The 14,458-nt window shown below is 37.8% G+C and overlaps 1 protein-coding gene across 1 annotated transcript in view; it reads right to left on the bottom strand.

The window, feature by feature from the left end:
* Positions 1-7,940: 7,940 nt before the first annotated feature.
* LOC107599816 (ELAV-like protein 4) overlaps positions 7,941-14,458 on the bottom strand; it is a 75,596-nt gene continuing 69,078 nt past the window's right edge. Inside the window, exons 6-7 of the mRNA XM_016291506.1 lie at positions 13,992-14,030; positions 7,941-11,622 (exon numbers count right to left, since the gene is read on the bottom strand). Coding sequence (XP_016146992.1) covers positions 11,295-11,622; positions 13,992-14,030 — 367 coding nt within the window. The 3' untranslated portion in view covers positions 7,941-11,294. The remainder of the gene's footprint in view (positions 11,623-13,991; positions 14,031-14,458) is intronic.

The raw sequence follows: 14,458 nt of genomic DNA, 5'->3' as shown, positions 1-14,458 counted from the left end.
AGGACCAGGGCTGTGTGCATGTGTGCGTGCAGATGTGTACGTATCTGCTTTCTCACAACACATATCTCATCTTTCACTTCAATCCTGCACATTTGTGAACATAATAAAGAAATGTACCTGTTTGGATCAAAAACCCTGATATCACGATTGAGCACGGAAGATATATTTTCTCTTTCATCCGTCGATAAAATCCCAAGGCTTATAGAAAAATAAGTGGGTATTACTCTGGAGATAGTTTGGATATTGCACAGAGTAGGACAAAAGATCAGGGTATGAGAGAGAGTTATCTCCAGCTTTACTCTACAGGCCACATTTACAGCCCAAGCTAAAGGAATGCGCATTAAAATTTCAAGCTTTGTTAAATCGTATCTTCTGGACGATCGTTTTAAATGAATGTGCTCTCCAACACCGGCTTCATCAGCAATTTGGATACTTTTGCTAAGATCTCTAGTTCACTTTGACCTTCTGTAAAGATTCAGCCTGTTTAAACATGACTGTGAAATGAGTTTAGGACAATATATGTCAGGGTGTTTTCAAACTGGGGGCCAAATACAAATAAATAAAATTGTAATAATAAGTTAAATGTTTTTCAAAGAAGTATCATCGAAAATACATGAAATATTTTGAAATATTATTAAAATAACATTAAAATAATATTTAAAATAACTTCTATTTTAAAATATATGAAAAATATAACTTAAAGGGATAATTCACCCAAAAATGTAAATTCTGTCATTAATTACTCACCCTCATGTCGTTCCAAACCCGTAAGACCTTCGTTCATCTTCGGAACACAAATTAAGAAAGATATTTTTGATGAATTCTGAGAGCTCTCTGGCCCTCCCATAGACAGCAATGTAATTACCACGATCAAGGTCCAGAAACATAGCAAGGAGATCGTTAAAATAATCCATCGCAGAACCTTTGCACGCACGGATATTGCAAGACATATTAGAGTGGTAACGTTATTGTTGTTTTTTTTGTTTTTTTTTGGCTAAATCACATTTTAGATACGATGTCAACAACTGCTTAATGCTCAGGAACAGAGTTAAATATAAATTGCAACCACTGTTTCCTAACATCGTCCGATTTAGGAATGCCAAACAAAGACGTTTGGGCACGGGGGTGAAAAAAACAGCGTTTCTTCGACATGGCAAAAACTTGACGCTATAGCAGCTCTTCTTCTTCTTCGTTTTCTCTGATGCACCAACACTTCTTCTTCATCATCGTCTTGTCTGATGCACTCAACCAAGCGTTCGAACCACGACCTCGCCCCTCTCCAACCCTCAACCATTCAAATTTCCGTAGGCGGGAATTATTTTAATGATATTCGAATAGGCCGCTTTGTGACATCACAAAACCCGGAAAAAAACACTGTAGTCCAAACGAGCCATTCGTTGTAGTTCTTGCAAAGGGATTTTTTAAAAAACTAAATATCTCCCTTTGGAGTAGACTTTGAGATTTGTAACTTTGTAGATCTTTTTTATGCCCAAACATATTATGCCCAAACACACTACACACTGACTAAAATTTAAAAAATTTAAAAGCATAATAGGACCCCTTTAAGAAACATTTCTAATTATTATCAATTTTGAAAACTGTTGTGATGTTTAATGTTTTTGTGGAAATTTTTTCCAGGGTTCCTTGTTGAATAGAAAGTTCAAGAGAACAGAACTGATTTCAAATAGAATTATTTTGTAAAATAATAAATGCAATATGAGCAATTTACTTTTTAAAATGTAATTTTATTGAAAATGGTCAACATGTGACCGAAACGTTTGCCTTGTTTTTACTCAGTAAATTGCTCATATTGCTTTCATCTCACTTGTGACTCTTTGATGTTTGAGTGTGCTGACTTTTTTCAAGCTCTTCCCCTTTGGGGAAATTTTTTTTGGTCTACGCACCTCAGTTGGATTATTTTGAGTCTCTGGCTGCTTCTCTGTAAAATAATAAATGCCTTTATTGTCACTTTTGATCAAAGAAAAATAATAATAAAAAATTAAAATCTTACTGACCCCAAACTTATTTTGAATGGTAGTAAAATTGTGTTTTTAATATATTATTGATATATTATTATTATCAGCCTCTGATGGTTACTCTAAAGATTAACCTGTAACTAATTTTTATTAAATATTTTGTCAATTTTGATACAGTTTCACATTGTGTATTATTTTCTTTGGCGATATAGTTACAGAAATGATTTACGATTATCGTAAGTTATCGTAAGTTGCTTGCCTTTGGTTATTCATTTATACAAAAATACTGCTTCAGTATAGGCTGTACGAAGAACAGGACAGTTTGAGAGCTGCATCTGTTAGTAAATAGTTGTCAGTCTCTGACTGTGTGAATGCAGCCATCAAACTTCCATCAAGTGGAGGAAAGTTTGATGTTGAATGTCTCTGAACTAGCAGGTGTGTTATTGGCTCAGAGCCAACTGGGTCCATGAACTATGCTGACTGGCTGTGTGTGAATGATTTAGGAACTGGCTATCTGTCTTGCCCCAGTATGCAGTGAGTGTGTGTGTGTGTGTGTGTGTGTGTTTGGAATACAGAGTGAGAATTCATGGGCCTCTGAATGGCGGTTTGGCTCAGAGACTTCACTGTTGTATGTGACAGATGGTGGAAAACAGCAAGTGCTGAGGAGAGATATTCAAATCTGATCTTGGAGAATGTGAAGAGGGTTTCTGGCCAGAGCAAAGCCTCTTGCAGAGAGAAAGATAAAGAGCGGAAGGGGAAAAACTGAGGTGAGATCAGACAGAGGGAGAAGTCTTGATCAGATTTGTAGAGAAACCCAAAATTGCTTTTTTTGTTTCTTTATATCCATTCAGGATGTTCTGAAAGTGGGAATTCGTTCTTCCATTCTCTGTTTTCTCCATAATAATTTGTCAAGCTGATTTTACGGTTAGCTGATTCTCACATTAAAGCTGTACCAGAAATACTGATCTCATAAAATGAAAATACAAGAGGCCCCAACGGCAGTAGATATTTCTGTCTACACCACACTAGAGATGTGCTTAACCACGACTAGTTGGTGGATTGCTTAAACAACTAGAGTAATTAATCCTAATGAGGTCCAGAATAATTAAGCTGGTTTTAGGATAAAAATGGAAATATCTGTATGAATCTTGCTGAAAAAGAATCTAAAACATGCAGTCTAAGCTTGTTTTCTGGTTTTAGATGGTCTTAGCTGGTCTGACAGCCTGGTCAAACTGGTCTTTGGCTCAGCCAACAGATCAGAGACCAGATCAAACCAAGCTGAAGTTGTTGTACTTTTAGGTACAACATGAAAAAAAAAACCCTAAGAAAAGTTTTAGATATAAGGACATATCTAAGATTAGTTATATAAAAGGTATAATGTGGCAGTTGTAAAACATAAAATCACCCCCCCCCCCCATGTTATAGCTCTAGTGGTGTTGATTTAAAGGGGATAAAAATGCTACTTATTTTCTAAAAGTTTTTTTTTGTTCCGAAATGTCCAAAATCTTAAAAAACAATCAAGCAATCATTGTTTTTTAATACGTACACTTAAAAAAAAAAATCAGTGAAATTTACAGTAAAAATCAGCATCTGCGGTTGCCAAAACTTGCCATTTAAAAAATATGGTAGCATCATTTTACATTTTACTGTTGTCATACACACACATACAAAACACCATCATGGTAACAGATATGACACTAAAATCATGCAATAAAAACATTAACAACTTAAGATGTCATAAAACCCTAATTTACATAACTGATAAGAAAAAAACTAAGAAGGAAAATGTGATCTATCACAGAGAATTCTGGCACTGTCCATTTACAGTTTTTCCACTGTAAAATATAAGATGACTTGTTCTTTTCACTTCTAAAAACAGTAACAGTATTATACTAAAAACATTTAACAGTATTTTACTATAAAATTACATTAAATTTCCCATTAGATTAGATCTATTACAGGTTTTCATTTTACTGTGTATATAGTAAGGAAACTTACCATTAACCAATTAACAGGTTTTTACTGTAGCATTTTTACAATCCATAACTAGCAAAATTACTATCAAATTTTTTTTATTTATTCAACAAAAAAAGAATCATAATGGAGATTAAAAGAGTGCAAACTTTATAAAACTATAACAAATGGTATGTGTGTGTGTGTGTGTGTGTGTGTGTGTGTGTGTAGATTAGTAAGTTGGAGATCCATGCCAGTGGATGGTGGTACTGGTGATGTTGGACCGCATGGTCTGAGACTGAAGAATGAAGCGAATGAAGCAGACCTATGCCGTCTGTCTCCTAATAAACAGGCACCAGATCCTGGGCCCCGGCCAGAGGGGAGCCCTGCCACCCAAACCACCATCTCTCCCTCGCCCCTAGAGCCTAGCAGGGAGGTGAACGGCCACACGCCGTCTGACAGAAAGAGAGAGAGAGCAAAGCCAGCGGGCCATATGTGTCGGGTTGTGAGAGGAACTCAAACCACAGACTGTCCAACTCAGAAATGCTGCAGCTGCCCAGCTCTTCCTCATGGCAGAATTAATGGAGCGCTCAGCGTGGAGTGGGGTGAAAAAGTCACAACTAAATAGTAAGATGCCTTTTTGATGGATATATTGATTAGTACATGTAAGAGGTATATTTCTTTCATCAAGTGTAGATTGTAGTCCGAGCTTGTAGTATATTATTTCATTATAGTATATGGACTAGACAGTTGAATCAAGTTATATCTAGCTCCTTTGAAATACTAAACCATGTTATATAAGTGGTAGCTCTTCTTTGTTAATTGCAGTCAACAGTGATGAATGTACAATTTATGTGTATTATTTTTACACAGAAATATATGTAAGGTGTGTTTTGTATGGAATATGCTTTTTTAAAATCTCTAACAAAAAACAAAACAAAAAAATAAATGTAAATAATGAGGAATAAAGTTGCATCTGTGGTGTATAAATGATAAAATCATTTTGAAATATAAAGTTGCAATTATAAAAATACCACAATTAAAGAAATAAACTTGCAATTACCTTTTTTATTTAGAAGAGGAAATTGCCTTCAATAATTTCAATAATCAAATTTGTGGCCATTTTGTTAGTTATATTATATTAATTATATTATATAATATTACATTATATTTGGACACTTAAGTTTGATATAATGCAAATAAATGTACACAACAGACTATGATAGCAAGTGGTGTTTATTTTTAAAAATACATGTATCACAAGCACATTTTTCTGGCTGAATGTAATGCAAACTAAATATTTTGTAACTATTTTTAGTGTGACTGAAGTGTCCAAAATACATCAGTATTATATTAGTCACTGGGTGCACTAGTCTTGAGATATTCAGCATTGGTCATATGTTCATATCAAGAGAGACCTATCTAGCTGTTGAATATATTCATGTTCCATTTCATGGTGAATGACATAACCCCTTATCTTCAGAGCAAATGTATGTCAGATTGTGAGATGCATTGCATAATAATTTGTCACATGCCAGATGTTTACGGAAGACAGCAATCAAATGGCGGATGTGTGCATTACTCATCTGCCATGTCTTTTCACAGCAGATACCTCACAAGGTGTAGCCGTCGTGTAATGAAGATATGAGCCCCATCAGTTAGATTCAGTATCAGATCTCCTGCCTTTGTTAGGAGACTGTGGGTAGTCGAGGAATTTTTAAAGAGTAGGCAGATGACTCATGATGCCGATTCTCTTCCTTCATGAGGCTTTTGCCTCATTAAATCCTTAACGGTGTGAAGAGACTTGGAACGACCTGATGGCTCTATCACACCCCTTGCCCCTTTTGCCCTTCAGCTCAGCATTGAGCCATGCCCACTCCAAGGACATAGACCACCATTAAGCCCTGCCCACCCCAACGCCACAGGCCACAAACTGAGGCCAAGCATCCATGTGGTGAATCAGAGCACCCACTACCATACTAATTTGCTTTAATGAATCCTACACCACATTTTGATATTATAAATGCCACCACAGGCAAATTGCGTATTCAGTTATACGTCAATACAAATGGTCAGTGAATAGGGCTGTACTTTTTGTTTCAGGGGTGATAAATGAATTAAATATATTTGCTTACTTTTTATTTAAATGGCATTTTCTTCATGTGGCTCTTCTTCATCCTAGTCGTTTTAGACTTTGTGTTGACACCTGATGTGTGAAGTTTGTTTATCCGCTGCTGCTTTTTACCAAAAGCTGTTTATCTTGCGTTTGTTCCTTTTTTGACTATTTGAGTTGGAATTTGAGGTGAGGTGGCCATATCTCACAGAAAGTTTAACTTGAATTAAAGGAAGTTAATTTAGCACAGTTAATGGAATTCTGGGAAATTAAGTGCTCTTCTTATTTGTACTTATAGATTTAAGTACAAATAATAATAAAAAAGTTTTTTTGACCATATAAAACGTTATACTTTAAGAATTTTTAAGCATCTTTAACTTTCAGACAAGATTTTGTGAAGCCATGTTTTAAAGGGGATTTAAATATTTTCTAGTTATGAAATGACAAGTGTTGTTTGTTAGGTGGATATGCCTTTTTGTTTCAACAGTTAACTGAATTATATTTGCTTACTTTTTAGTTAAAGATGCACTAATTATGTTTTCTTTGTCTCTTCTTCATTTTCTATATTTTAAACATCTGTTTATCTGTCTGTAAGTCCTATAATACCTTTATACTTCAAGAAGTTTTAAGCAATCTTTAACTTTGTGAATCCATCACTTAAAGTTTGTCAAAGCTTTCTAGTTAAAAATGACACTCGTTGCAGTTGTATATGCTTCTTGGGTTTTTAGTTCATTTAATGCTTTATTCAAATTCTGCATCTTGTTTGCTGCCTTAATACAAATTCAATTCTAGTTCACACAAACTTGGTACTTGGCCTCTGATTTCCCAGCATTTATCCTTGTTTTCTGGTATATATTGTTATACTGTGTTCTGTGGTTGAGTTGTGTCTGTAATATAGTGTGTTATTATATTGTTTGTTTTGATTGTTCTGTTTAGATAAACTTTATAAAAATGTCTTGGGCACTAGCTGAAAGCACTATATAACACTATTTATTATTGTTTTTATTGATGCCAGGAGACGAGATTTTTCTAGAAGACTGATGTGACTGGACTCTTCCTCTATTGTGAGTGTACATAATTTTAAATATTAAACATCATTGTATTTTACCATGTTCTACTACTATTTGCTTTTTATGAAAGCTTTTTAATTTAAAACTGTGTGTGCTTTTAAAGCATGGCTGCTTGTAGTATTTGAAGGGCAGAGCTGCAGTAATTCTCCAGGAAGGGAACAGGGGGCGCTGTGCTCTCATGTCTCACTACATCACATCTGTCTGTTCTGTAGTACAGCCTAGGAGAGGATTTGCTTAATGTAATAATAACCTACTGGAAGTTTCTGTGCCTTTCTGCCAATCTCAACTTTTGTGTGAGTAATAACGCTGGCATTCACGCTCATTGGGATAACTGATCAAGTTCTTATCAAAAAGGTACAGCTCAAGTGACATTTGGTGCCTCCGGGGTCTTGAGAAAATGAAACTTCCCAGGAATATTTGAAAGATTAGTGGGTATTAGTTAAATCACCTTGTGTTACGTGAGGAGCAAGCCTCTTTTTCTTGAACACAGACATGGCAGCACACAGCTTTCAACACCTTATTTTATTGTCCCAACATTCAAAAGTACAAATAATTCAAACACAACAGTTTTATGAAAAAGAAAAAAACATTTACAGCAAGTATTTTTTTTCCATATTTTGTTTCCAGTTTCAGAAATGACCTAAACTAGCAAGGATAACATGAAGTCATTCATCGCAGTAATTTGATTCGTAATAAGAATAAGGATAATGAGAATAATATTAATCATAGTAACAATAATCAATAATCGATAGATAAGTAATAACGTAAGTAGGAGAGACCAGCTTGGTCCGGTGAACTTTTTTTAATCTTTTTTTTAATCTTTTTTCATCTTTAAAGATTTATAGATTTTTCAGATAGTAAACAAACACATTTCAGGAGAAAATGAATTATGACAAGAGCCTTGTTCCTCACTTTGCCTTCCCTCCTACACTACTGGCTGATGGGTTCCTATTGGCAGGCTGCCACTATAAGGCGCTACAGGGGGAGAGACAATGCGATATGGGCACGCACTATAGAGGCACGGCCCCGCGTTTCCAACACCCCCGCAAATTCTCGTGCGTCCTAGACGCTCTCCCGTGCAGTCATCCACGCTCAGACATGCGGAGGGTGATGCCATTAACCAAAAGAGGAGGACATAATGCAGGAAATTTGTTCGTACATCAGAACAACATTCTACTGGGGTCATTGCATAATTCAAACTCCCAGCCGCAGCGGGGTTTGAGAAGGGCCATGTCGCCGCCCCCTTAGAGACGGAGCAGAGGAGGATGGATGGCATTAGAGGTGGAGGAATGTAAGACTGCTCATGAACGTGACTTTTGTTTTTCGTTCTCCAGCATTCACACTGGTCTTAACAAGAGTCGAGCTCTCCATTTAGGAAGATAACCTCTCAAAATAGACTATATCTTAGAAAATATATAACAGGTGTCATCTATCAAATATTATCTGCTATAGCTATTTTTGTTCAACCAGTACAATCAGAGTCAATGCTTTTTATACTTTTCTCCTTTTTCTGGAGTATCAATGTGGTATAAATGAAGGTTACAGTTCAGATGAGTCGATGAATCATACTAAAACAATGGACACATATCGATCAATCAAATTAGGGCAGCAAAGCCTGACATAAACGTCATCGAGATCCATGAGAAACTACATTTCAGACCCACATTTTTGCATAAAGTTTAATCACAAAGCAACGGTAGTGTGTGGAGGGAGGGCGGGAAGTGGCTTTTAAAACTACACAAACTTATCACAGGTTATATTGAACCAGAACAACTGTTATAACATTCTATTAAGACTAAACTTTATTGAAAAAGATTTATGTTTAACAAGACAAGAAAAAAGCAATAGCAAATTGAACTATCGGCTAGGTTATGCATAGCGAGTAACTGTTTCTATTAATAAGGGAAGAGCCTCACCAACCCTCTTGACATTTTTTTCGTTTTTGACTTTAAAATTTTTTTGTATTGTAATTTTGATATATCGGTACAAAGCACAAACGTACTAAAATTTCTCAGTGCACAGGACTAATGGAAGAGCGTCTCCCCTAGTCATTTGTTCCCTTTAGCTCAGAAAGACCCCCCTCCCTGTACCAGAATCACGCAAAAACACAGACAACATAAGAACGGAACAAGTAAATAAATAAATAATCGAGATAAATAAATAATTTAATCAATGAGACAATCAATCAATCGATCAATAAATAAATAGATTTTTCTCAAGAAGCTTTTTGTTCGATTTCTTTTGCTGCGGCGGTAAATCAAATAAATCGATCCAATTTTTCAGTTCTTTTTTTTGCGTTTTTTTTCTTTATCTTCACAAGCGACATGACAACATATTAAACAGGATTCCTCACGAGTTTTTCTAAGTAACTGAACCATCACTTCATAAAGTTTTCATATGAAAAAAGACAATCCCGAACTAAAAACAGTGACAACTCAGATAGATATAGATATTGGAACAGAAAATGTTGACTATATATCATCTATTTGTACACAACAAAGAAAGACACAGTCGTAATAGATCCTTTGAGGAAACAAATACTAGACTAACAGAACTAGCTAATTATCGCTGAATTTCGACAAACGCTGTACACTCAGCAAATAACCTAGAAGTAAGCAAGCCAAAGGAACATCGTCGTGGACGCCCGAATTTGTTCGTCTGGGCTTTCTCCAGACCAGACGGCGACTGACGACCGCGATTTCGAAAGAATAAACATCAACGAAAGAAGAAAAACAGCAGCTTAATATAATGCCAACATCGAAATATTCTTTTTTTCTCTCTAAACAACACGAAGAACAACAAAGTTGGATATTTAAGATATGTGAACCATGTAATATAGCACCTACTGTTGATCGCTAAAGGAAGTACATCTCGAATGCGATATCACAAAATCATAGCGAATTAAACATAACCATGTATATGTCGTCCGAATGGAGAAAGAAGTGTGTGTGTGTGTGCGCGCACGCGTGTGTATCTTTATTACTTCTATCCCAAAGATGGATGGTCTAACGTAAATGAGTGGACGATGAGTGGCCTTGCTTTGGGCTCTTGACTGTGAAGATGTGGTTGGCCTGGGAAGACCCCTCTCCCTCTCCTATTGGGTATCGCTGTTGAATAATTACTGCTATGAAAAATTACCTGCCTGAATTTGCATCCCTTGATAAATTCTTCCATCTACAAAATTCTTCCATCGCCAATCCGGTTCTCCCCGAAAAACAAACGACCTTGGATCCTAAAAAGTACCACGGCAGAACGAACAAGACAAGGTGGCACCTGACCCCTCCCCCCGTCCCTAATTAGCCAGTCAAAATATTTTTCTCTTTTTTCAAATCCAGATTCTTGTAAAAATTCTTCAATAATTATTTTAATCATTATTTATAAAAATAGATCTTCTTTCTCTTTATTTTTTAATTTTTTCTAAACGCATTTTCAAGCAAAGAGATTTTCTCTTTGGCAACAGTGTGTGTGTAGGTTTTTTTTTTTTGACGCAACGTGTCATCAGGAGCGCTAGCCCGTCCCTTCCCTCGCCCCTTCCCCCTGAATCCCCCGTGAGGACAGACGTGTGTTTTGTTTGCAGTACAAAACCAAAACTATGCTAGAAACATCTTCTGCATTAGAGAAAAGGGATGGCCTCATCCCTGTCAATTCATTTTGGGGATCTCTAACAATTTACACCAAAACAAATGAATGAATGATCACCGATTTTTTTTCTTCTTCTTTTTTTAAAAAGAGCCCCCTCCTGTTCTCTTACCAGGGAGGCGTTATTCTAACGACAGTGGATCCGGATTTAAAAAAGAAAGAAAAAATCCTGAATCGACACCAAGAGAGTTCGATCTAAAGAAGGACATTTTCTTCTTCAAAATAAGGGCGGTCTGGTTTTGCTACTGTTTACAGAGAAAAAAAAGAAAAAAGTAAAGACAACCACAAGAACTCAAGAAGATATACAACAGAATCCCTGTACCACTTCCAGGGTCTCCAAATAATGAATATTCTCAATTTGTCATTTTGTAATACTTAGGCAACATTGGCTTATAGGTCCAAAGTTATATTATAAGCCATATCCAGTTCTTTTTTGTGGGTTTGTTGGTTGGTGTGTTCCTGTTTTGAGTAGCTGAGTGGGCAGAGGTGGGTTTTTAGTATTAGAGGAGCTGTAAGGAGCTACACAAGTGATGGGTGGGGAGTTCAGGACTTGTGGGTCTTGTTGGTCTTGAAAGACACTTGCAAGACACGGTCACCCAACCGATACCCATTCAGACTGGCGATGGCCATGGCCGCTTCGTCGTAGTTCGTCATGGTGACGAAGCCGAACCCCTTGCACTTGTTGGTGTTGAAGTCGCGGATCACCTTGACGTTGTTGACGGCGCCGAACGGTCCGAAGAGCTGCCACAGGACACTCTCGTCTGAGTCCGGCGACAGGTTGTAGACGAAGATGCACCAGCCCGTTCCTGTGTGACCGGGGATATTCATCCCTACTAGACTGGTCATGCTATCGATGGTGATGGGGGAGAACCTGCAGGACGAGAGAGAGAGTGAGGAAGATGCGTAAGTCAAGCTGCCATTAGTCAAACTTCTAGCTGACCCTTCAAGGGTTATACTAACAGTTTCAGTGCCACAATCTTTTCAGCCTGTCTAAATATCTGCTCCTTGTTTTTCAGGCGGAAGGCAACCGGAGGGTTTTTTTAAATTCTGAGTGAAAAGGCTGCGCCCGGTGCTGGCTGCGGGGGGCCGCGACGGGTGCCGAGACGCAGGATCTATTGGGGAACTAAATTACAGGAACTCTGCACATTAATACCTTCGAAATTCATCAGAGATTTCACATGCAACCGAGTAAATCTGCTCTCATTCTCCTTGTAATCTTTCCATTCTTGCCTTTTTTTCCTCCCTCATGATACAGAGATTTGAATGCTCAGTTGATTTCACTTAATTGCCTTTCCGCTTAAAGGAAATTTCCACTTTAAATAAAAGGTAAATTGGATAAAAGGTTCATTTCGTGTGCCACCTCTCAAGGAATGACTATAGGCATTATTGGGGTGTGCTTTAATTGAGATTTCCACTTTGCTGCCGTCGTCGTCTTCGAATCGGAAAGGTTTGGGGAGGGGGATAGGAAGCTGCCAGCGAGCAGAAAATGGAAGCGGCGCTTTCCAGCCAGCTAGCACGGGGAACAGAGTGTATTCCACCCACACCCTCTGCCGCTCCGCAGTGTGTGACTGTGATCGATAGCACTGCACGGACTACATGGCCGGCCAATTCCCTGCTTCTTGTTCTGCCAAGAATTACTCAGACGTTTCATCTGCGTTTTAGCCCATTCGTCCTGGCAGAGTCAATACATCTGTCTCTCTCTTTCGCTTTTGTGTCCTGTCGCTTGCGTCTCATTATGTAAATGAAGGGTATAATGGTAAGTCGGCTCACTTTGCAGCTTGTGACAAGCAACCATCTCATGACTTCAATTATGCTGGTATTTCTGTGTAAATAATGAATCCGTAGCCATTATTCGTTGAAGATGGCTTCGTGGTAATTTGGATGCCAGTCATCTGCGGGCTAGTGGATTGCTGACACAGAGGCGTCTGGTGACTACTAGGGCAGGGCCGAGCGCTATCTGTTGTTCGAACTAAGGCGAACAGTTGGACGAGGAGTTGCATAGCAACAAGCGACTGACCTAGAGCCATCCCACCCTTCCGAGCTGCCCACCTTCACCTAGCGATGCTCACTTCTTCAGACTGGTCTTTGTTCATTATTTACCTTCCATGGCGTGCTCTGTGAGCACAACGCCTCCCCAGCCCGCTGTCGGTTTCATCTCCCCTAAATTTTCCCTCTCTTGAGGCAGACGGGCTTATTTGACAGCTGATCGCAGCACGTGTAAATAAAAAGAAATCTTTTGTCTCGTCATTTGTTTTGAAAGACGCCGCTGCCTCGTTTGCATATCCTGTTTCATTGTTGCACTTCCCAGTTACATGTCAGATTTAGCAAAAGAAAAAAAAGCAAGTTTTCTTTCGAACAACAATCGTTAGATTCTGATCAGCCAGTGCCAAAACGCAAAGGACTTTTCTAGAAAGAGGAGAAATCTAGTAAATGTGGAACCTTTAGTCTTAACAGAGAGTATCTGTAAAAAACAAAAAAGAAACGTGCACAATGCACAACCTTTCATGCTACTCCCTCCATCTTAACCTTGAGTGTTCGAGGGACATCAAAGTGTTTCAATAGATACTAAAATATGCAACAAAATGTCATAAGCACTAAAACATGTTCAAAAGAAGCCTTTTCACTACATCCACAGCAGCACAAAGCAAAAGAACATGAGCAAACCCAACTGATCCGAGGCTCCTAAACCTGCAGTGAAATACTACATTTCCTGCAGGGATCCAGGTGAGCTGTCACCCCCTCCGTCTCGCTCTAGACCAGCTCATTCCAACAAATAAAATGGAAACAAGTAGATGAAAAACATAATAGCCTTCCATCGATCTATGCATTTTAGCTGTTATATGTAATGCATTGGGAATATACATAATTTTGTTCAATTGTTGGCAGCGTGTAACCCTGAACTGGACGGAGGTACGGCTTCAGCCCCTGAATCCTGTGGAGGCCACGCTTCAAAACAGGAGCTACACAACAATAAAACACAAAATACCAAAACGGAACTCATAAAAATGTTTGAATCATCATAACCAAACACTACCAATTATAAAAGATACTTACACTTTTAGGGCTACAGATTGGTAGGTTGAAATAAAAATAATCAAGTAAAAAAAAAAAGGCAAACGAACTAAAGAGAAGGGAAAAAAAACCTTGAACTGAACTGAATGCATGTGATTTTCAAAAAGAAGGGGAAAAAAATCATACTGTCAAACATGGACATCTGGCATTCGGTGAAGTTTTAATTACCTCTTAACGCCATAGGCCATATTAAGCAAATTGTCCAGCCTGTAAAGAGAAGGAGGGTTCTGGGGTTAATGCCAGGCAGATGGTTGACTCACTCAGTGGAACTAATGCTACATCCCTGCCTCACTGAAGGAAGCGCCCATCTAGCGATGGGCCATTACACTGTGCTGCCCCATCAGGCATCTCACAGAGTCAATCATACATCCAAAGAACAGCAGACTTGCAGCAGCACTAATGGTAACAGGAGGCCACTTGAATGCCCACCCAGTTATTTATAACAGTGCTGCAGTCCTTAAAATATTATTCACTACATAATTTATGTAACATATATTCAAATAAAATTGCAATAGGTTGACTCTAATTATTTAGATCAATATATATATATATATATATATATATATATATATATATATATATATATACTCTGTGTGTATTTGTGTGGAGAGATATATATATAATAAGTGTTATAT

This window comes from Sinocyclocheilus grahami, unplaced genomic scaffold (assembly GCF_001515645.1).
Source record: "Sinocyclocheilus grahami isolate Dianchi unplaced genomic scaffold, SAMN03320097.WGS_v1.1 scaffold272.1, whole genome shotgun sequence".
NCBI classification, from domain to species: domain Eukaryota; kingdom Metazoa; phylum Chordata; class Actinopteri; order Cypriniformes; family Cyprinidae; genus Sinocyclocheilus; species Sinocyclocheilus grahami.
Note: the sequence above shows the minus strand (reverse complement) of the source record. Positions and strands in the feature narration are given on the sequence as shown.